General features: G+C 30.6%; 2 protein-coding genes and 1 non-coding gene across 3 annotated transcripts; all 3 read left to right on the top strand.

Moving 5' to 3' along the window:
- The first annotated feature begins 11134 nt into the window (after window positions 1-11134).
- Window positions 11135-20018, top strand: LOC105634707 (P-loop containing nucleoside triphosphate hydrolases superfamily protein). The gene is made up of 23 exons (XM_012217601.4): window positions 11135-11305; window positions 11448-11577; window positions 12412-12570; window positions 12661-13010; window positions 13094-13232; window positions 13312-13409; window positions 13495-13651; window positions 14888-14957; window positions 15080-15156; window positions 15440-15493; window positions 15576-15656; window positions 15736-15847; window positions 15930-16016; window positions 16104-16279; window positions 16430-16591; window positions 16673-16780; window positions 17123-17281; window positions 17365-17448; window positions 17527-17732; window positions 17971-18072; window positions 18543-18652; window positions 19171-19322; window positions 19514-20018. Exons 1-23 carry the CDS (start codon window positions 11247-11249, stop codon window positions 19709-19711), a joined length of 3030 nt encoding a protein of 1009 aa, XP_012072991.1. The 5' UTR covers window positions 11135-11246; the 3' UTR covers window positions 19712-20018.
- Window positions 20019-21218: 1200 nt separating this feature from the next.
- Window positions 21219-21298, top strand: LOC119370201 (small nucleolar RNA Z199). Its single transcript, XR_005177766.1, has one exon. It is a non-coding gene; the product is annotated as a small nucleolar RNA Z199 (small nucleolar RNA).
- A 1085-nt stretch (window positions 21299-22383) lies between these two features.
- LOC105634708 (uncharacterized) lies at window positions 22384-24226 on the top strand. Its single transcript, XM_012217602.4, has 4 exons — window positions 22384-22522; window positions 22692-22809; window positions 22895-23109; window positions 23764-24226. The coding sequence occupies exons 2-4, from the start codon at window positions 22720-22722 to the stop codon at window positions 24068-24070; spliced, it is 612 nt and encodes a 203-aa protein (XP_012072992.1). The 5' UTR covers window positions 22384-22522; window positions 22692-22719; the 3' UTR covers window positions 24071-24226.
- The last annotated feature ends 578 nt before the right edge of the window (window positions 24227-24804 follow it).

Below are 24804 nucleotides of genomic sequence, written 5' to 3'. Positions count from 1 at the left end.
GCGGAGTAAGAAAATGGGAAATTCCTTTTTCTTGCAAGTAAGCTGTCAAATGTATGAATTCCCCCCCCATTATCCGAGTAAATGGATTTAATTTTCCTATTGAAGTAGTTTTCAACAAGATTCTGAAATACTGGAAAAATCGAGGACACATCAGATTTTCTTTTCAAAGGAAACAACCACACAAATTTTGTAAAATGATCCATAAAATGAGATAGTACCGAAATTCATCAATAGAAGGGACTGGTGATGGTCCCCAAACATCACTATAAATTAACTCCAATGGAGCATAGCTTGTCAGAGTGGACTCAAAAAATGGAGACTTGTGCATTTTGTTGCACTTACATGAATCACAAAAGAAAGAATTGTTTGAAACTGATAAATCAAAGGACTCCAAAATAAGACGCAAGATAGGTGTTGAAGGATGGCCTAGCCGTCGATGCCATAGGGGCTGTGAAGAAGTAACAGTATGATGAATACTCAAAGAAGAACCTCTTGACAGATTGGGCGGCCATTCATAGATGCCATTAGCGGGCTTCCCTTCCGCTAGCAGCGCCCCCGTGCTCAAATCCTTCACAACAAACAAAAAGGGATTAAATGTCACCTCAACATTATTATCAGCGCACAATTTATAGACAGAAATAAGATTCTTGTCAAGAGCAGGTACACATAAAACATTCTTTAAACACAAAGGCTTTATGGCAGAATGTAAGGTAACAGTCCCTGTATGAGAAATTGGATAGGATTTACCATCACCAAGGAAAACATTATCACTGCCCCCATACTCGGAGTGGATGGCCAGATTGTTTAAGTCCTCCACAACATGCTGGTTTGCACCCGAATCCATAACCCAGCGAGGATCATGTGTCTGCCGATGGCTAGTAACACAATTAACCTGAGCTTGAGACTTTGAACCAACAGTGGTGGAGTTGTCGTTGAATAACCATGGAAGTAATTTCTTGAGCTTAAAGCATTGTTTCGTGACATGCCCAGGCCTGTCACAAAATTGACATTTAACCTTGCTTTTGTAAGTGGAGGAGGAAGCAGAATTACCGGAAAAATTTCCAAAATGAACAGGAGCTGAAGATCGAGGAGCAGCAGATGATGATCCAGCTTTGTTTTTTGCAGTATAGTTCACCGTTGTGGGAGCAACTATCATGCGGGACTCACGAAGCAATTGACTTTCAAAATCAGTTAATTTGTCATGAAGATCATCGAAAGAGATCTCAGAATCGCGTGCTCTAATAGCAGCCGAAACCTCCTTATACTCAGCAGGCAGTCCATGAAGAACATGAAGAACAATCTCATTCATCGTAATAACAACACCAGCAGCAGCAAGTGTAGTGGTGATCGATTTAATTTTCTGTAGAAACTCAGAAACTGATGATGTCCCTTTCTTAGCTATAAATAAAGACTCTCTCAAGCTCATGATGCGTGCTTGAGATGGCTTATTATAGGTTTTCTGCAAAGTAACCCACAGATCGTGAGAGGTTTTCTCACCAACAACATAAGAAACAACATTAGGGGAAAGAGAAGCGATCATAGCACTTCGAAGGAGCTGATCTTGGCGAAACAGATAAGAATTGGTTGCCAGATCGCGAGCAATAGGGTTCTCAACAAATTTGAGAAAATCATAACCAACCAATAAAGAATACCACTGAGTATGCCACGATTGGTAGTTTGTGGCAGTCAGTTTAAGAGGGGCTTGAGCGGAGGCATTAATGGAAACTAATTGATTATCAGAAGGGTTTAGGGTTGGCATTTGAACAACGGAAGGAGTGGTTGAACTGGTTTCGTCCTGTGGATTAGTCATTGAACAAATCACAGAGAGGATCTAAAAAAAATGCTATTTTAGCGTTAAGCTCTGATACCATGTTAGTTTGGAAGAAGTGGTAATTGTATTCACATACAAGTGTGTGTTAAATACATGTATTCAGACTCTTCTAATCCTTGAAACAAGGAACTTGTATACATCTAAATACAACAGAGTAGGCTTGAATAGGTCTACGTTGTTATCTTATCTAATAAGATCTAGGTATTGATCAATTGCCTTATACTGTTGGTTTGTCTCTTACCCTTGAAAAGAGATAACATAGTTGAGGATCTCAAGATGAGTCTTGGGGAGTGGATGTAGGCGAGTTAGTACCGAACCACTATAAATCACTATGCTGATCTTTTTAATTTCTGAAGTTTTGCTTGATAGTGCTTTACTTACACCTCTGTTTATATTTTAGAAATGCTAAAAGTGTTAATGGATTTAATGTTCTAAAACTGAAATAAGTCTTATCTTCTCTGAATATTTGAACTCTGAAATTCTGATAAGTGAATATACCAAGTTCTAAACTGTTCTTCTATTTTCAGTATATTTCACTACTTGGGTTTTTAATCAGTTTTCTAAACCTGGTTAAAGCTTTGTGAAGCTGTTCTAATTTCAATAACTGTTTCTCACACAGTCTTATATGATTTTCTAAACTTTATGAGGAAGTTCTAAATACAATAGCTTTCCGTCATAAAGAAGTTCTAATATTGAATAAGACATTGTGAAGCAGTTCTAATCAATAGCTGCACTTTGCATAGTCTTTCTATTTTTTATGAATTGAACATTGTGATGAAGTTCTAATCCATAATCTATTCTCACAAGTTTTTTATTTTTCCGCTGCATTTAGAATTCTATATTTTGTTTTAAAATCTAAAATTTATTATTTTTTAGAAAACTCAATTCACCCCCCTCTTGGGTTGTGCCATACATATACGGGACCCACATTCACTACCTTTTCTCAATCACCTATGATAACTCCACCATTGCAGCCACTGTCTTTGAAGCTTAGCGATCTTTTTCGTCATCTTCTCTTCCTTAACACTGCTTCTTTACAATTTGTCCACTCGAGTGAGTTGACTTGGTGAGAGCTCAGCCAAATGGCCGATGTTACATCATGGATAGGACTATAAACAAATCGAGCCAAGCCAAGCTTTGATTTGCTTAGGTTTGGTTCATGAGATTTTGATGCGAGCTCGAGCTCAGCTCGAGTTCAATTCAAACTTTTATATTGAAGCTCGAGTTTAGCTCGATTGGAGATTATGAAAATTGAGCTCGATTCATTTAAAGCTCGTTCATGATATAAACGAGTCGAGCTTAAGTTCGGCTCGTCTATAGCTCGTATATATTAGCCCAAATTCAAGCTCGAGATCAAGCTCGAATTAGGCTCGTTAAGAGCTTGAGTTAGACTTCAAGCTCGAGTTTGAGCTTGATAATTTCTAGTCAAGCATGTTTCAATTGCTAATAATACAATAATAATAATAACAATAATGGTAAAATAATATAATAGACAAAAATAGTTCCAAGTTTAAAATGATGTAATTTATGCCAAACAATAAATAATTATATTTACAACAATACATCTCAAATTAGCTTTCCAAACTAGCATATGGTTATTTAAGTTTAATAGTTGTTATTCTTCATACAAAAGAAACGTTATAATATAATAATATTACTTATGGTTATTTAAGTTTAATCGTATTACTATATATTACAATGGTATCATCGTTAACAAGGAGTTTTTTAAATTTTTATATAATTAGTAGTATCAAATGTTTAAATATAAGAATAACATAATTAACCATATAAAATATCATTTAATAATTAGTTTATAATTATGATGAAATTAACAATTTATTAACAAATATATTAATTAAAATATAATTAATCTAAATGAACTAGTAAATTTATTTTACAATTAATTGTAAGTAAAAATAAAATATCATATTGTTCTAATTGCAAGTTTATACCAAAAATTATATATTACAGTTGCAGATAAATTTATAAAAAGTTTGATCACAAGCCAATTAAATGAGTAGACGAGCTTGTTCGCAAGCCTGCTCATGAACATGTTTAACGAGCCTGTTCACCAGCTTATTAAACGAGTATGTTAATGAACATGTTCGCAAACATGCTCAACGAGCCTATTCGCGAGCCTGTTCATGAATATGTTTAACGAACATGTTCACGAGCTTCTTTGCAAGCTTCATAAATGATACAGTTCATGAGCTTTATCGAGCTGGATTCCCCTATGCTAAAGTTTGGTTCATTTATTTTAACGAGTCTAAAATTTTGTTCAAGTTTGGTTCATTTATATATCGAACTCGAACTGAACCGAACTCTTATCAAGTCAAGCCTTGAATAGTTCACGAACAGTTTGGTTCATTTAAAGCCCTAATCATAGAGTTAAGCCTTGAGTTGCAACCTGGATTTCAAGTAAAGCAAATGAAAAGCCATACTTGGAACTTGGAAGCCATCCACCAATCCAAAGAAAAGCAACTTCAACATAAGTTTACTCTGCTTTAATATGAATTTGAGGTTTCGCATTTTAGTCAAGAACTGACCTTTTTAATTTTGGGATATTTGAAAAAATTTTGGGCTTCTGCGGATTTCAATGGGCAACTAGAACGGAATATTGTAGTCTTGTTAAATTTTTTGGCCTTGAAATGGATGAGTAAATTAAATTTCAAAAAGTGTACACCTAAGGAATTGTTTAAGAATATCTGACTTTCACTTTCACAAAGATTAAAAAAACAATTAATTCTTATCATAACAAAATCAAGGGTAAATTTACTAAATTATCATTTATCTCAAAATCAATACTACCTCCGTTCCATAATACTTGTCACATTTGAGAAAATAGTTTATTCCAAAATACTTGTCACATTTGTGGTTTCAAAGAGAAATAAATATTTGTTTCCATGTTTATCCTTTGTATATGACTAGTAATTATTACTTCAATTTTATAGTTTTCTTAGAAAATTAGTATTAAATTAAGGGTAATATAGTCAATTTATTCAATAATTTATTGTAACTAAGACAAATTTAATGTTTTCTTAAGGAACGTGAAATTCCAAATGTGACAAGTATTATGGAATAGATGTAGTATTTGTAAAAATATTTATTATATCTAATATAAATAGGAGTAATATTGGAAAAACAACATTTACTACTTCTTAAAATACTCAAAACAACTTATATTTGACAAAAAAAAAACACCAAAAACGACTTATATTTTAGAATAAAGGAAGTATTTCATATAAATATATACTCCCTCTGTCCTATTTTATTTGTTTATTATTCCTTTTTTGGACGTCGCAAAATGTTTGCAAGGTCTCTAAATTTAGATTTGTAAATAATTATTTTCTTTATAATAACTTGTATGATTGTTCATTAAATGAAAAACTTTTATTAATATTTTAATTAGTTAAGGATTAAAAAAAAACAAAATAACTTTTATTGACTAAATTCTTAATATGTGTGTTTTGTCAAACTATACAAATAAAATGGGTGGAGTGTGCATTTAAAAATATTGGCTAATTAATTTAATATGTTTTATTCCGGAACGAGAAGCCAAGCCAAGCTTTAAAATAGATTCTCCTATTGTTTTGGACTTTTTACGAAACGGTGCATTTTTAATTGACTTGAGTTTGGTTATAGTTAACCACGTGACAAGAGTGAGTCCCATTATTTTTATTGTCTACTATTTTTTAGACCCAAATTTTAAATTAGAATATACTATATATAAATGTGAGAATACGGAAAAATAATGAGATTTCTGATAATGCCCTTAATAAAATTTAGAATGTGCTAAAACAACCTTAGTTATAGCCAATTAGAAAATTATATTTTATACTTTAAATTTATTACTTAAAACATAAAGATAATTTAATTTGGATTGGTTATATTAATTTCCTATTTGAATCTAAATTCTATTAGAAAGTTAATCTAAATATAAAATTACCCCATAGTTTCATTGCTAAAAACGTTTCTTAATAGATTTTTTTTATTCGAAAATTATGTCCTATTTTAATGAAAATTCTATTGGTATAAAAATAATTGTTTATTGAAGTAATTTTGAATTTATGAGAGTTGCAGATTAAATTAATAATTGTATAAATTTTGTTTATTTGTATAGTTAATTCAAGCAACAATCAGTAGTTATAATTGCAAAATAAGAAAAATAATCCATAGAACCATATAAACAAGAAATGGCCGAAACATTGAGTTTAATTATAACCTATGTTGTAAGTGTGTATTGTAATTATAACCTACATTATAATACATAAGGAAAATATCATTAAGAATAAGAAAAATAACGTTAAGGTTATAATTAAACTATAAGCAATCCATGTAATCATTATAACATTAACATTAGGGAAGAGGAACATTGAGATTGCCGTTGAAAAATAAATGAATCATTCTTTAAATGAATCATTCTTTAATTGAATTTAATACGCTAATAATTGAAACGAAAGACCTTCGTTGAATAAACTATCAATTTGTTTTAATAAAGAAAAATTGCTTTTTATTTTGATTGGCTAATAAAATAAAATATTTTAAAGAAATCTTTAATTTGATTAAATATTTCATTTCCTATTCAAATCTAAAATCCTAATATGTTCAAAAACAAATTTTATCAAAAACCGTTAAGAATTTTAATATTTTTTTAAATATGATAATATTAGCAAGAGTACATATTCCTTTTTATAATTTCAATTTATGCTAGTACAACAAAATTTTTATGTTGATACAATTAAGAGGATGTTAAGAAAATTATAGCGTTTAATTATATGAATTTGTTTTTCTAAAAGGAAAACTAATATCTTCTATAAACATAATTGTTGTGCACTATGTGAAGAATTTTTTTTTTTTTTGACTGAAAATGCGAAGAATATTAATACCATAAAAAATATCCATATTTTATTTTTAAAAAACTATATGCAATCAAATTGTACAAATATAAAGGAAAAATAATACTTTTTTCTTTTTTTATCTATCTCCTAAATAAAATATTTAAAATTATAACCAAATAAAATCAAAATATTTAAAAAATAAAATATAAAAAATTTCAAATATCTCGTTATATATATATATATAGATTAAAAAATAAATTTACAAAAAAGATAAAACTTAAAATTTTGAAATTCTTAATTATCTATATGTATTTATTTAAAAAATAATTTTTATAAATTATATCTAATTAACTAAATAAAGTGTAATTTTCTAATTGGCTATGACTAAGGATATTTTAGGATATTACAAATTTCATTAATTGGTTATGGTTATATGGATTGTTTGTAGTTTAATTATAACACTAACATTATTTTTCTTATTTTTGCACAAAGAAATGTTGACATCGCTAATACCGGAATAAATTCATTAACGAACCAATCTTGGATTCTAGTATGATTTGCTTTGTAATTTCTATTTATTGACTTGGCTTTAATCTTTTTTTTTTCTTTGTCCATCAATATTTAATTTCATTAAATTATAGTCTTTCTAGTTGAAAAAGAGGTTGATTTTTGAAATTTAAATTGGTAATTTTTTTGATATAATTTGTTTCTTATTATATGTTGAGTTCTAAAAAGAGTTTTATTCTTATTATTAATTTTTTATTTTTTCTTTTTCGTTACTGAATTAACTTTTAACTACTATCACTTTAATTTAGTAAGAGATTTATATATCCCTTAATGATTAAGTATTTTTTATTTTTTTAATATTTTTTCTTATATTTTAAATTTATTTGACTTGAAAGAAAATAGTTTTTATAAAACTGGGCAAAAACTAGAATTATATATTTATGTTTTGAATAACTTTTTGAAGTTTCAAGAATTTGTATATATATGCATAGATTCCTTTCTCTAATGCATTGGTTGGAGATTGAGTAATGACTTGATTTTCTTTTTGGGTACCTATTAAGGTTTTAAAAAAATTTACATTTATAAATTAAGAACTAAAGATTAGATTTAGGGATGAGGTTGAAATTTATTTTGAAACCACTTTCATTATATAAAAATAAATTAAGTACATAAGAAGTAGTATTATAAGTAATTTGTGCGGCAAAATATAATCAAATTAACCAATTGTATTTATTTTAATCTAAATAAAAACTTATGTTTTAATATTATACAGATAAAAAATTAAAAGAGTGTAAAAAAATGAGTATATAATGAGCATAATCAACGTCATAAAAAACTAATTAATACAAAAGTTTGAAATTGAAGTATCTAGAGAATTAAAGTTATTTTAGAGTATATTTGTTACAACCCCTAAAGTTAAAGTTATTTTCCAAATTGCTACTGGTCAAGGGGTTGAAAGTAAGAAGCTTGTATAGTTGCTTTAACAGTGTTTATGTTTTAATTCTGTTTTATTCACTATTTTTTTTTTTATATCTGTCATTTAAGGTTTTCACACAGAAATTAAGAAAAATAATAAATATACTAAATTTTAATAAAAATAGAGGTGAAAAGGACTATACTGCCTTGGGAAAGATAGTAATTTACATGATTTAAATAAATTTAAGATTGAGTTTAAGTTTAACATGAACTATTTATATTACTAGTGATAGAAGAGTAATTCGGGAAAAAAATATTCAATGAAATTTTGAAATCGTAAAACATCACTTATTTAGAAATAAAATAAATATTTTGAATTTTAATTTTTTGATAAAAATCTTTTCAACATTCTTTTTTTTATGCTAAATTGCATGCCTTTCTTGTTAACTAGTCTTTTTATGACGTGAATTGCACGTTAATTATATTTGTTATTCGTACTCATTCAATTTTTTATGTCATTGCTCATTTTTATTTATTATTTATACTCATTTTATTTTTTAATATTTAATATTGATTATAATTTTTGTCTTATATTATTTAGATTTTTATAAAGTTAAAACAAAATTTCATATGAAACTAATGTGATTATAACGGTTAATTAATAAAATGGTAGTGTATATATACACAAATTTCAGTTTAATTTATGTCCGTTATTTATCTAAAATTCAATATAATTGCATACATATAATTCTATAATATCACCTAATAAATACATTTCAATATATATAAATATACAGTAAAATAATAAAATATTATATATATTTTAAAATTAAAATTTTTAACTGTTCGGCATCCCATATATATATATATATATATATATATATATATATATATATATATATATATATATATATATATATATATATATATATATATATATATTCATTTATTTAAAAATAAGTTTTAAAAGTAAAAATTTAAAAGATTTGAAAAGCTTAATTATATATGTTGTATTTGAAATTGTATTTTTTAAAAAAAATATATATCTAAACAAATTATAAAAACATAAAGAAAAAAGAATATTATAAAAATATCCTTTTGTCTTTTTTTATCTCTCATAAATAAAATATTTTAAATTATAATAACAAATAATCAAATATTTTAAAAATGAATTTGAAAAATAAAATATAAAAATTTTCAAATGTCTCATTATCATATATGTTTATATGTATTTATTTAAAAAATAATTTTAATAAATTATATCCAGTTAACTAATAAAATATAATTTTCTAATTGATCATAATTAAAGTTGTTTTACGATATTCAAATTTCATTAAGGACGCTATCGAAATTTTCATTATTCCTCTTTATTTCCATATTTATGTATAGTATAAATAATGATATAAAATTTTCTTAATTCTATTTCTCTCTCTCTCTTTTTCCTGTTTTGCTTAAAGTAGGTGTGAATATGAGTGTAAAAGAGCCAAGCCGGCTTGCAAATTGTTCTAGTGTTGGCTTGAAAAAAATTTTGAAAAAATTCGGATCAAATCAATCTCGAACTCAAGCTTGACCTTGCTCGTTTAGCAAATGAGCCGAACTCGAGTCTAATGATATTCAGTTTAAAAGTTCGTCGAATCTTATCAACTCTTACACACACAAACACACACACACACTTATTTGAGTCTTGAGCCATGAGTTAATCAACTTTCCAACATCCTATTTACCGATAAACACTTGATTTCACATTTTAAAAAGTTGGACTATCCATTTGTAAATATTCTTCATTTAGACACGAAAATAGTAAAAGTTGAAAAGTTTATCCACCAAATTTATCATTATCTCCAAATGGCTAAACCATTCCAAAAATTCCAAATTTTACTAGTGTAAAAATTGCATCCTAAATTGAACTAAATTGTAAAAATCTCAATTTGTGCCAAAAGTATCAAATTGATATACCCAAGGATTTAGGTTTAATTTATTACGATGGCTAAATCATTAAAAATATCCGAAACCTTGCGGCTAGTTTTAATTGTACCCTAAAATTCAACTTTCTTCTCCTATTAATATGAATTTCAATTTTAGTTACAATAGCATCTTAATTTCAAATTGTATCCAATTTAATGAAAAAAAAATGTTATTTTTGTCGTACGTACACTATCTTTTATGGTCAAGTTAACTAAAATTCACTATTTAACGACACCCCCAACTAATATTGGTTTGAAATTTAAATTCATAAAAAGCTAAGTAAAATAATAATTTTAAGTTAGTTATAATTGCCATTTTTAAGCATGTAATTTTGTTTATACTCAGGTCGAATTTCTTATAAAAATAAAATTTACTCATTATGATGTCATTTTATTTTTAGAGAATAATTAATTGTTGTCAATTTATAGAAATAAATAAAAGTATTTTTATTTTTAAGATAAATAGATTATTTTTTATTTTAATATTTATATAAAAACATATAAATATATTATTTATTTGTTTATAAGTGGTGGTGGGGAAGAGGTCTAATTTGTAGGAAAAGGTTAAAATGGATCCCATAAAAATAATACTTTATTTATTAAATTGGGTGTAATTTTAAAATTAAGATGCTACTGCAACTAAAATTAAAATTTAAGACATTAAGAGAAGAAAATTAGATTTAAATTACAATTAAAACTACCCGCTTTTTAATGTTTTAGCGTATTACAATGCCTAAAGTTTTAGGTTTTTGGTACGGCTTTAGCCCCTGCAAAAGAATAGGCAAATTTGAAAACATAATTGGGCTCAATGTGCTCTAATCATTACTGGGCTTTATAAACTCAATTCGGCCTTCATCGTAGGCTCATTTCACATGTTTCAACCCTATCGTATCGATCCAGCTTCCAAACTCTTCCCTTAAAGGCCTGAACGGGAACAAATTTTAGACCATCCGATTCAGACACTCCCACGAAATCTTACCGTTGGATATATTTCAAGCGAGCGGGTCTCAAAATTCAAATCTCATTCAAGCCCGCTCTCATTTTCACATCTCACTATAGCCAGGGGGAACCAAAGAAAGAGAGAGAGGGAGGGAGGGAGGGAGAGAGAGAGAGACACATTTTAACTTGAAAAGGTTTGGATCTAATAGTATAGGCTCGTGCGATTCTCTCTCTAACCTTAGATCCGAAAGGATGTCTGCTCGCCATGAGAAAGAGAAAGGCGTTAATGTCCAGGTCCTTCTTCGTTGCAGGTATGGTTTCGTTTTATGTTTGAAAAGTTTGTCTTATGAATTGGCCATTTCATTTCAATCTAACTTCTGTTTGTTCATATTTGAAAATTTTGGATTAATTGAAAGTTAATTATTTATGAATTTTTAAACGATAATTAATCAGGCCGTTCAGCGACGAGGAGTTAAGAAACAATGCGCCTCAGGTTGTTACTTGCAATGATTACCAAAGAGAGGTTGCAGTTTCGCAGAGTATTGCTGGGAAGCATATAGATAGGGTTTTTACTTTCGACAAGGTTACTTTTTCTTATTCAAGTTCAGAAAAGCTTCAGTTTGTCTGTTTTGCTGTTTTTGATTGTTGTGAGCTGATGCTTGGTTGATTTTAGTTTGGTGTTTATATGGTTCCATTTTGTATGTGGGTTCATTGAGTTTGTTGATATTTTGATGCTATTGATTTTCTATTTGTATAAGAAAATGGTAATGCAAAACTATAATTATAACTGGGAATTAGCTGGTTCAGTTGTTGATGAGAAGAAACCCAAGAAACAAATGCCTTTTTCAATTTCTGCATCCGTTTAGGATGTAAAATGGATTAGAATTTGCTTGTATATTGTGTCTGTAGGAGGTCCATGCAGAATTTTAAGTAAATGGGTTCAAAAGTGAATCAGCTAAATATTGCCATATTGAAAATTATGAACTTTTAGGTTCGTTCTAGTGTCCTAAGGACATCGTGGCAACTGGAGCTCTTCCATCTCAGTATTTATGCGAGGGTTAAGGATTTTGGTTGCTTCTATCCAATTTACTTTTGATATTTTTTCTGGGATGTTCTGAATGCTAATGTATTCAACAGGTCTGAATGGTCATTACTGTCTTGCGACTCTTGAGACTCTGATTATGTGTTCTGTAAAAATCTGAATTTTCAGATTGAATTTTACATGTGGAAACAAATGCTCTATACTTGTTAATGATTCGTGTTCCACACTAACTTCAGTAAATTCACATGGTCATATTTCATTGATTACCTTTCTATTGGGGTGTTCTAAGTGACTTTTATTAGTTTTTATTGGAATTTAGAAAAACAATTACAATATTTAATAGGTGGCATAGATTTTGGCTTATTGTGCATGTAGGTGTTTGGCCCTTCTGCTCAGCAGAAAGATCTTTATGAACAAGCTGTGGTGCCAATTGTGAATGAAGTTCTAGAAGGTTTCAATTGTACCATTTTTGCATATGGTCAAACTGGTACAGGTAAAACATACACAATGGAAGGGGAATGCAAAAGATCAAAGGTATAGCATACCGTTATTATTTGTTTGATGGTTATATCTTTAGTGGTGGTCACATTGTTGATTTGTTAATGCGGTAAAACTGTTGCACAGAGTGGGCCTAATGGAGAATTGCCTCCAGAAGCAGGGGTCATACCCAGAGCTGTTAAGCAAATTTTTGATACACTTGAAAGCCAGAACGCGGAGTATAGTGTGAAGGTTACTTTCTTAGAATTGTACAATGAGGAGATCACTGATTTGCTTGCCCCAGATGAAATTTCTAAGGCTGTTTTGGAGGAGAAGCAAAAGAAGCAGCTGCCCCTAATGGAGGATGGGAAAGGTGGAGTTCTTGTTAGAGGTCTAGAGGAGGAAATTGTAACAAGTGCCAGTGAGATATTTACTCTTCTTGAAAGGGGTTCAGCGAAACGTCGTACTGCTGAAACTTTGTTAAACAAGCAGTCAAGGTAATCGTTATCTTGCAGTTCTTTATGCTGAAGGCCAAAGTTAGCGTATGGTTCTTGTAATAAAATCATGTTTTCTATTTTAGTCGGTCGCATTCTCTTTTTTCCATTACAATACATATCAAGGAAGCAACTCCTGAAGGTGAAGAACTAATCAAATGTGGCAAGTTGAATTTGGTTGATTTAGCTGGTTCAGAAAATATCTCTCGTTCTGGTGCTCGGGAGGTATATTTTACTGTTCTAACGCTAGCTTACTATAATACATTTAATGGAAACTTCTAAAATCATGCTTGTTATTGAATAGGGCCGTGCAAGAGAAGCTGGTGAAATCAACAAAAGTTTACTGACTTTGGGCCGTGTCATTAATGCTCTAGTTGAGCATCTTGGGCATATCCCATACAGGTTTAAACTGCTTTCCTTAGTTATTCTTCCATAGCCTGTAATTAATGTTCTTCAAACTTCTATTTACACACTTGCATTGATTCAGGGATAGCAAGCTCACTAGGTTACTTCGTGATTCACTTGGAGGAAGAACGAAAACATGCATTATCGCAACAGTTTCACCGGCTGTTCATTGTTTAGAGGAGACCTTGAGTACACTGGATTATGCCCACAGGGCCAAGAATATAAAGAATAAGCCTGAGGTTTGTTTGTACTATTTTTAATTTCTTTATTAAAGTCAAACATTTACCACTCTGTTCCTTTAAGCCATTTATGTGCTATTAATGAATATATTACACTCCTCTTATCAAGAAAGAGAGAATTGTATTATAAATTTATTAATAAATAATCCATTAATTATTTGATTTCTATTCCATCAAAATAATATTAATTGCTATTATTAAGTAGAACAAATTTATATTTCCTTTTACTCGTGTAGAAATAGCAGTTGAAAATCTTTAGAGTTGATTAATTTCAACATATATGTCTATTTCCCGCCTCAGTACCTTCGATGAATAACTAATTGATCGCGTTCCGTACGCTTTCGGAAAGGGCAATTCAGCAATCAAGGAAAGTGAGTTTGCCAGGATTCGAAATAGCTATCAGTTGGTGCACTACAAATTTAAAAGGACATTCATACATGTGTGACCCCCAAAATTAAATGTCTAGCTCCACCAAATTAAAAGGAAATTCATGATCTAATCTAACCTTCCTATTAGATGGAAATAATATACTGGTAGCTCATTATCTAAATGGTCTTTTTTTTATTTTTTATTTTTTATTTTTATCAAAGATTGACCCGCGACACATTACATGAAAATTTAGAAACCATATTTGATCGAAATGAAAGGTAGAGGGAGAGAGGCATTTTCTGGATTGCCATAATCTTTTTTACATTGGTACCCAGGAGGACTTTTACTATCATTCTTTGTTTTATTTGCAAATTTATTTTTGTTTTCATATTCAAGTAATGTATAGCTTCACATTATCAAATTATTCTGAGTGAGTGCTCTGCAATGGATTTGTCTCTTCTTTAAATTTCTGCTCTAGAAAATGTGCTAAGAGCTCAACTTGCATTGCAATTTGTATATTTAGATTATGTTTGGTAAACCGTCATGGAAAGCAATATAATATATCTTAAATTTATTTGATCACAAATGTAATTACATTAGAAATAAATTTGATTATAGTACATTATGGTTTACGTAACCGACCTTACCAATTAATATCAATGCATATCTGCGATTTTCCTCTTCAAAATATGGTGAGGATTATGCTTCTTTTTTCTGTATTCTAAACCACTTTGCTACTAAAATTGAATGCTGTATCTATATCCTATAGTGTGCTTGCTGTACTCCACTATTTGTTACAGATTTGAACATTGTCCTATGGTTTGTAGTCCCTTGAGGAATTCAAGCATTTGTCATGTTTATTTGTAGGTTAATCAAAAAATGATGAAATCAACACTTATCAAGGACCTTTATGGAGAGATTGACAGGCTTAAGGCAGGTGAGATACTATCATATTTGCAGATACTTTCATATCAGCAGGCTTAATGCATGTTAATCACTTTGATATGTATGTTGTGCATGTGTTAGTTCACTTTTTAAGAATGTTTCCATTTTGCACAGAGGTGTATGCTGCACGGGAAAAAAATGGGGTTTACATCCCAAAGGAGCGATACTATCAGGAGGAGAGTGAAAGAAAGGTATACCACCAGTTCTTTTGTTGGTTTTATTTATGTTTCTCCTTAGTCGTTCTGTGACACGATAATTTGGTCATTGTATTTAAGGATTTATTTTTGTGTAGTTACTCTTTCATAGCTTAATTGAAAGAAAATGACTTCTTTTTCTTAGCTTTAGTCCTCAAATCCAGACCGGATACAAATAAATCATTATGGACACTTTCATCTATTATTCTGTTAGATTTACACAATAAAAATTGTCACTTTTTAACTTGGTTCTGCTCATGTGTTTTTCTGTTGTGCATAGGCGATGGCAGATCAGATAGAGCAAATGGGAGTCACGATTGAAACCCATCTGAAGGTTAGTACTCACAACACCACTGCCTGAAAATGAGAGAACCTGTTTTGTATTTTTCTTGATATTTATGGTGCATTTGAAACAGCAACTTGAGGAGTTGCAAGAAAAATATAATGCGCAGGTTCAACAATGTTGTGATTTGAGCAGAAAACTTGATGTCACTGAGGTAACTTGTTTTCCTCCAATTTTTTTTGAGTGGTTATTATCTATGAATAAAATCGCAGTGACACAGGCAAATTGTGCAGAAAAACTTGAATCAAACCAGCAAGTTGCTCACCCATACTGAGGAAGAATTGAAGAAGTGTCATTATGCTTTGAAGGAGAGGGATTTTATCATATCCGAGCATAAAAAAGCAGGTATCCTTGATTATCATTTGTTTGATCTTCATGGTTTTCTTTTGGTTGTGTATTTATTGGAGCTTTTGAATTTTTGACACAGAGAATGCTCTGGCTCATCAAGCATGTGTTTTACAATCTGATCTGGAAAAAGCTCTTCAAGATAATGCTTCTTTGTTCCAAAAAATTGGTATGCTGTTTCTAGCTTAATTATTAATCCAGATTTTTGTAGATATTTCATTGAAAATTAGCTATTATCTAATGCAATTGTATATAGGAAGAGAAGATAAGCTGAATGCTGATAATAGAGCAGTCGTGAGCAATTTCCAAGTTGAGCTCTCCCAGCAAATTGGTTCTCTTCAGAAAATGGTGGCTTCATCGATGTTGAAGCAAGACGAACATCTAAAGTGTGTTCAGAAACTTTGTCATTCTTTCCTTAACACACATGATAAGGTATTAAAAAGAGCTATAAATACCATTTTCCAAATTGTTGTCATTTTTAGCCATTTCATTTTACTTTGAATGGCATCCTTGTTATGGTAGTTTTAGTTTTGTTTTCAAGTAAGGTTTATTTACTCTATGCCATCCAATATTTCCTTCTAGGCGGTCAAGGATTTGAAGAAGAAATTAAAAACTTCAAAAGCGTTGTATGTTTCCCACATGGAAGCAGTGCAAAATGTTGTGCGGTTGCACAAAGCTACCTCTATTGCTGGCTTAGAGGAAATTTCATCTTCAATTTCTTCTAATGCACAATCTATTGAAGAAGTAGGTGCAAATATCTTTCTTATTTATGTCCACTTAGTTATTTCCTCAATGTCTCTGCTTAATGTTCATTTTTTGAATCAGTATCTCGCATCAGAGTCTGGTCAGGCTGCATCAATATTTGATGATCTTTGGAGTACTCTTTCAACCCATGGGAATGAAATTGCTTTTTTTGCTGGTGAACTGCGGCAGGTTTGATCCCTAGCTTTCTCTGTTGCATACTTGCTTAGTGTTGGGCTTGTTGAGAAAAGTTTATCTTATTAAATTTTTTACTTGTTTAACCTTGCACGTACCTTTACATATATTTCCTACTTTCTCTTGAAATATTTTGCCGAAGAAATTTATCTGTAACTGAGTTTTCACACTTTCTTTGATGAAGAAGTTGTAAGCTTGCTTACTCTTGTACAAATTGTTTATTCTTCTTGTTTTGCCAATTCAGCATTTTTTCATTTGTTGTTTCTAAGTTAATTTCTTGTTCTTTCTAATTGTTTGTTATTTTTTTGCTTGGATTTTAAATGACTTGGAATTCAACAGAAATTCCAAGTTAGCAGCGAGCAAAGAAAAGAGGTATCTGACTACATGAATGGATTTCTACACAAGCTTTTGGAACAATCTCAAGGGCTTCAGAATTGTGCAGCACAAGCTAATGAGATTCAACTGAAGAGCCTAAATGATTTTCAGAAGGCTTATGAAGTATGCTGAACATAAAGTCACAACTGATGTGTAAATACATGCTCCATTCAAATGTTGCTGACTTGAAAATTTTTCCCATGCAGGAGCAGTCAAAATCTGATGCTGAGAAGCTTGTTGCTGATATAAGCAATCTGGTTTCCAACCACATTCTGCGTCAAAAAGAGCTGGTTTGTTTTTTTTTTTTTTCTGCCTTCTATTTTCCCATTCAATCTACTATGAAGATGGGCTGAAAGTTGTGCCAATAGGTGGATGCAAGGTTTAATGATCTAAGAGAAGCTTCAATTGGAAACAAGGGGATTTTGGATGAACATATCTCCTCAATTGAGGGTATTACAAGAGATGCAAAACGAAAATGGGAGGAATCTTCTGTTCAAGCAGAGAGAGATGCTAATGATTCTGCAGATTTCTTTGCCGCCAAACATTGTCGTATGGAGCAGCTCTTGGACCAATGGTAAGCTGGGCCTTACGTTTGGTTCTGGTTTGAATCAATAACTTTAATGGAACTGTGCTTTTGTGGATGAGAATGCTAGGATTTTGAGCAAGACATGAGAGGGATTGAAAATAAATACAGTTCTTCTAAAACAAGGAACTAAGGATATATATGTAGTTTCTATTTTGAAATTATTTTATGCCAAAGGCTTATTCTTATTTTTTATTTGACTTTTTGGTTGCCTTTTTCTTCTATGTAGTGTAAGCACTGCTGAATCAGCTTTCAAGCACTGGAAAATTACTCATGAGTCTGTGAATGATATAGGCCGTAAGCATGTTTCATCTTCGCTGTCACTTATCAGGTAGGAAATTGTATCCTTCTGTTTAGATGCGCAACCTTATTTGATTTCTCTTTTTCTGTCTTTTTCTTTTTTTTGGGTGTAGTGTTGCAAGATGATTAGTTTTGATATCTACTTTTTATAGAACTAGTCACTGGCTCACTGCTGCTTCTTTTGTAGAAGCAGCTTGGTGCAGGAGCATCTGCAGTTTAAGCAATTATAGTCAGTTTTCCTCCTGCAGTTGTTCAGACCACATTCAACCATATTCTTTCCCTAATTGTTAATACCTAATTGCTTTAAACCCTTCTGCTGCCACATCAAAGCTACTTTTTATCAGTTTAGCTTGGGGACTTGGATTTCTCTCTGGTCATAAACAGGAGAACAAAATAGTCTTAAGACTTATCTCATGATCCAGTGATTCAAAATTCATAGTCTCATTTTGTAGATTCATTTACCTTCTCTAATGGCATGCTCTCAAAATTGCTTTTGTACAGAAATGCTTCTGATAGTATAGAGCAGCATGATGTTGAGATTGGTTCTACAAGGATTGCAGCTGAGCAAGACGTGGCAAGGAATAGTGATGATTTCCTTCAGCATATTGACAGTGAGTCTTATTCTATCTCTCCTTTTTTCCTTGAAAGGGCATTCTGCTTATGTCTTGAGTTTACATTGATCCATATGTTACAATTGGTTGAGAAATAGTTTGTTGGATAATCTGTAGTTTCATTTCATATTTGTTTGATAATTCTAAGGAGATGGTGTTGCTTAATGATAATTCAATTACCAGTATGCTCAGGCACTGCCTAGATTAGCTTTTCAAATTAGTTTTCCTTCCGTTCATTCGGTGTAAAAAGAGAACCATGATTCTAGACAAGGAAAACATTAAGGATGCCTTTGTAACACAAATTTAATGTTCTCGATCCAGAAGTATGAAAACTTTTTTTATGAGGTTTGACTCGCTTGAGTTGGCTTTCTTTGTTTTTAAGTTTCAATAATTTGCAAGATTTCATATCAGTGTGTATTATAAAAGATCAACATTGTAGTTAATGTGTTTCTTTCCCCTTTATACAGAAAAAAAAAAACTATGGGAATTGACACGTTAAAACTTGCAAATTTCTACAGATGTTTCAGAACAAGAGCGCGGATCTGTATCTGGAATCTTGGATGCTGTCAAAGCTCATGCAGATACACTTGAGAGTTTCAGGGAGGATCATTCTAGCCAAGCTACAGCCATCGAGGGCAAATCACAGGAAACCTTCCAGCAGAATTATTCGGTAAGTTTAGTGTGAAACCTGTTATATATGTAATATCTTTTTCCTCTGAAACATGCGGAGATTTTAAATTTCTTGCTATGCTATTATGAAATTCTTAAATAAAATATTCTGTCTTGTGTTCAAATTTAATATGTTTAATGCCTATTTAAGGTTTCATGTTCATTTATACTATATCTTCTGGTAATGTGTAGGATTATGAGTCAACAGGCACAACACCGATGAGATGTGAGCTAGACATTCCAAGTAAGGGGACAATAGAGTCGCTTCGAGCAATGCCAATGGAAGCACTTCTTGAGGAATTCCGTGAAAATAATTCTTATGAATCATTTGAGGTAAAGGAATTGAAACCATCCTTAATACCTCGGTCGCCCCTTGTACAACTGAACTAGAAATTGGATGGCCATGTTTCATCCACTTAAAATTTGTATCTGTACCAATGGTGTAGATTGTTTTTATTTCCTTCTGGAAAATGTTAGGATGCAAGGGAAGGGTGATAGGTTTGTATTGTAATGGCTATAAACATTCTTGATAAATTAATCCCATCTTGGGATTTACTGATATTTTAGAAGCTCAGTGGGAGGATGTAAAGTGAGGCAGAGCTCCACACTTGGTTATTGTAAGTTTTATTTTTGGAATACTGGATATGTTAAAATCAAATTTCTTAGCTTTTTGTAGTGGCATAAACATTCTTGATTACCTGGGGGCAGAAAATGAAAATTTTGATTTTAATTTTGTTATGCTAGCATGTTTTTTCTACATTTATTGCTACAATAATTATTAAAGGCTGGTTTAACCATATATAATTTTTACATAATACTATTTTCATTCTGTAATATTTGTCGCATTTGAAAAAATAGTTTATTTTAAAATATTTATTATATTTATGATTTTAAGGAATAATAAATATTTTTTTTCTATGTTTATTTAAATTCTTATTTGGGCATTTATTGTATGAACTACTCACTAAAAACCCACGTCTACAGTAGACAAATTAAGGTAAATAAAATTAAAACACCTTCTGAGATTTGTCTTATTATACACGTTGGTTCTTGCTACAATAGAGGGATTAAATAAAAATTATTTTCTATTTTAATTTCTTCACACAGTGTGTCATTTTTTAAGGGAAGTAGTTGGAGTTGGTTTACCAATTGCTTTTAACTCTACCGATTTTGCGTCCACCGATCATTTGTGGAGCTAGGAAAATTATATCCAGAGAGCCAAACAAAAATTTTTAAACTTTTAAGGGATTAAATGTAATATTTTTTATTTTATTTTTAAGGATTAAAATATAATTTTTCTTAAAAATTTCTTTTTAAAAAAATTCCTTTGGGTGGCTAGGGCCCCTTGGGTCTCCAAGGAGCTCCGCCCTGTTGCAATGAAACATTATATAAATAAAAGGTGATTGTGGAATATCAAACCATAATTTCTACAATAAACAAATTTATCATTTTTTTCATATACAAATATAACTTATTATATTTTCATATTGTATACATTCTGTTAAGGTATATATTCAAAAGCAACTACTAATTTGTAAAATATTTATCAACTTGGTTTTTTAGGTATTGGGGAACGGATTCAAACCGTTGCCAAACTGGATATGCACTTACCACCACCACACTATGCTTCTGTGTGGGACATTTCAAATGTTAGATATTGGACATCTCAAATGTTAAGATATTGGAGTTAATTAACATGTAAGCATTTAGTTGGCACATGTATGTATGCTACAAATCCAAAAATCACTAATCTATTATCATGGATTACTGGACCACCAGCCCATTAGAAGATACAGCTCATTAGACACCAAGGAACTCTGTCTCTAGCCAGTGGGATATCAGTGTATGGTTTAGGATTTTAGTGGTTTTTTTTTTTTTTTTTTTTTTTTTAGTTTTCAATTATTTGATGATAAAATAACTGCAACAATATGATGGAAAATTGTTCGATGATTGATGGTATTTAAGTATCTGATGATTGATCCCCATTTAGCACACTCTGATCTCATTTTAATTGCAATATATCAGATCTGGGAATTTCTTTTTTGGTTTGTATTTAATAACTTTGACATGTATTTTTAAAATGTGATTTTAACCCGTGAATTTATGAAACAATATGCTTATTAGACGTCATTGATTTTTTCAATCATTAAGGAGTCAGGTTTAGTAGTTTCGATAATATATCAATTCCATTTATTTTATTTATTGTGATTGTTCAGTGAAAGGTATAACAATTTTCAATATGGAATTAAGAATTAAAACTTTAAAATTGGAGAACCAAACTGAAATGATATCAAAATTTTTTTATTGTTTTTTGAAAATTAAAATTGAAACCGAAAGGAACAAATCAAATCAGGAACAACCCTAATTTTCAGTTTAAGATCAAATTGCTTTCATATAAAAACACTTGAGCAACATTTGAAGCTGCAGAACTGTTGTTCTTCATTCTTCCCAATTTCCAGTTATTCCTAAACTCCACCAACAGGTTAAAATTTGTTCATCAGAAATCTTTCTCTGATTTTGACTTGGAATTTTAAATCAAATCCCCTTACCTGTTGCTAATAATTTCTTCTCTCACATTCCCTTCTTAAACCACTAAATTCTTCCAATTCAATTCAATTCAATTAATGACTAATTGGCAATGTCAGCAACAACGGGCAAAATGTGTTCCTTTTACACTCACAGAATGCGTGGCAGTGCTTGGTACTCTATTTTTGGTTTCATGTTTTTAAAGGGAAAATTATGATTTTTTTAAGGTGGAGGTGGGTTTTCTGCTTTATTTTATTTTCTTTTTAGAATTTATCCATCAGGTATTTAGGCCAGCATTTGTTTATCTGTCCACAACCTCCCTGTTCCTGTAAATTACTTATTATTTTAATTTTTTTTTTTAAAAAAAAACCTTGGATTATTGATTAGTTTCAAAAAAAAAAGTTTTTTCTGGTTTATTTTGGTAATATTGATTTTTGACAGGTTTCTTTTGGTAATATTAAGTTTTGACAGATATTTTTTTCATAATATTTGCTATTTTTGGAAAGTTGCATCCTGTTACAGTCTGGAACTTAAAAATCATACGTTACAAAGACTTCTTCCTCATATCTGATTCTGAGACTAGTAAAGAGATTTAGGTTAAGGTAACTTGGCACAGAGCACCTATTCTTTTAAATTGATTTGATTCCTCTCCTATACATTCCTTCGTCTTTACAGGTAATTTTCCTAATTTTTTTCAATAATTCTTATCTTTTAATTTCATGTTTGTGACTTAGATTTGGAATCATTACAATATTATATCTATTGATTGGTTGATTTTCAGATTTTCCGAGAAAAATTGTAGTTTGGTTGCGCATATAATATGATTTTTTTTTTATGCATATAGAGACAGGGCGTCCCGAACGCATCAAGTGATGGCTGTTACTGTTCAGCTCATGTCTTTGATCATTGGGTCTTTAGGGACACTGTCCTTCATATTTGGGATAATCGCAGAGAATAAGAAGGTATTCTTGTAGCTGCTAATCTATTTATATTCAATTCAATTTCATAACTAATAATTTTCAATTTGATTGTTTTTTTCTGATATAGCCTGCAGCTGGAACTCCTATACCCGGAAAAGATGTTGTTATTTGCAAGTATCCATCTGATCCAACAGTGGCCTTGGGATATCTCTCTTTCGCATTTCTGGTCTTGTCTTCCCTGGCAGGGTTTTGGTCCCTATTTTATCCTTACAAAGGAAAATCTATTCCTCAGTCTGCTTTGTTTCGAAGTACCAGTTTCGTTGTATTCTTCAACATTGCCGTGTATGTATAATCTCTTTGGTCTGTGTTATTATTGCTTCTTCACTGTTGATTGAATTCAAATAAATGATAAGCTTTTAGGTTGAGTTAGGCTAGGATGACCCATTTTGTTCACAATAGCAAAATACTGTGATCAATGAAGATGATTTGTGAGGGCTTTCTTCTCTTTTGCAAGATTGTTTTTTCGTGCAAGATTGTTTTTTCATCTTTGAGTTCATAGTAAACTTGAATCATTGGATTCAATTACATTTGGTTGGTCCTTCTGTCCCTCTAGTCCCTAAATCCGTTGCATCTTACCCTGTTTATAAAATCAAGTGGATCTCTTCTTGCACTTTGTTTAGAACAAATGAAATTAGATTCAAGAAGATCAGAATGACATAAAATAAGGAATTCAATTCAATTTCATATTTTATATTTGTGATAAAACTTAAGTTGAGTTCCTTTTGTCCTTATTACATAACAAAATTAAAAGAAGATAGAGGGAGGAAAAAGAGAAATGGGACAGCAAAATGAGAGGTAAAGAGGAAAGAGGAGTCTTAAGGAGTAGGGGAAAGAGAGCGAGAAAAAGAGAGATTCTATGGGCATTTTTCTTTTCGCTAATTCATGTCAGTTCAATAAATGCAGGAATGAACATTATTTGTGTGGTTCTCATTGCAGGTTGAGTGCAGGACTAGCAGCTGCATTGCTGTTGTGGCCAACAATCACAGAGCAGCGACACTTGAATCGCAAAGTTCATCACAATCTGCAGACAGATTGCCCCACCGCTAAGACTGGTCTTCTGGGTGGTGGTGCTTTTGTTTCATTTGATTCAGCCCTCTTTTGGTTAGTTTCCCTTCTGCTCGCTGATAATGCAAGAGAGGACTACTTTGACGAGGTGGAGAAAGATTCAAGGGGCGAATATGGGCAAGCTCTTGCAGATGATTATGATTATGATGCTCCAGAAAATCTCAAGGGCACTGCATAAAACAGCACAATGGCCTTGGAGTTGTCTCTTCGGTTCCAGATGTTTTCATGTTTGATAAAATAATTATCAGTTTAGTTTAAGGAAGTATATAAAGATGGATTTCTTAGTGTACAAATTTATCTAAATATATAATTTATCTAAATAATTTTCTATTAATTTACATAAATATATTTTTTTCAATTTATATAAAGAGTTTTCTATTAATTTATATATATAATTTTTTAATTTTTGTTATAAATTATAATATTATGAACAATTTATAATTCTAAAAATTTAAAAGCATTCACAAAATATAAAAAGAACATTTTATGAAATAATAAAATAAAAATTTAATAATTAAAAAACTTGTTAAGAAAAAAAAGGGAGCATATCTATAATATAAATTTGATAACCAAATTTTTTATGAAAATAAAATTATTTATCAACCAGTTTAAATTTTTATATAATAATTTAAATTTAACTAAATTTTTTCATAAATAATATAACATAAATTGTCTATATTACTAAAAATGTGAAAAATCAATATTAGCTATTATAATAATTAACATGTTAATCATTATTTTAAAGTATGGTTTCTACTTTTGGTTTTTTTTTTTTTTTTTTTTCTGCTAAAATTTATGAGCATATAATTAATTTTATGGTTGAGAAAAAATTTCTTTTGATGTGTTAGGTTTGATAATATAACATGTCTAGAGGTTCTGACAGGCAACATCCAAACGGGTGAATTAGATTAT

This window comes from Jatropha curcas, chromosome 2, assembly GCF_041381405.1.
Source record: "Jatropha curcas cultivar XTBG-Jc1 chromosome 2, XTBG_Jcur_1.0, whole genome shotgun sequence".
In the NCBI taxonomy this organism is placed as follows: domain Eukaryota; kingdom Viridiplantae; phylum Streptophyta; class Magnoliopsida; order Malpighiales; family Euphorbiaceae; genus Jatropha; species Jatropha curcas.
The sequence above is the reverse complement of the archived record's forward strand: the minus strand, read 5'-3'. Positions and strand labels throughout refer to the sequence as shown.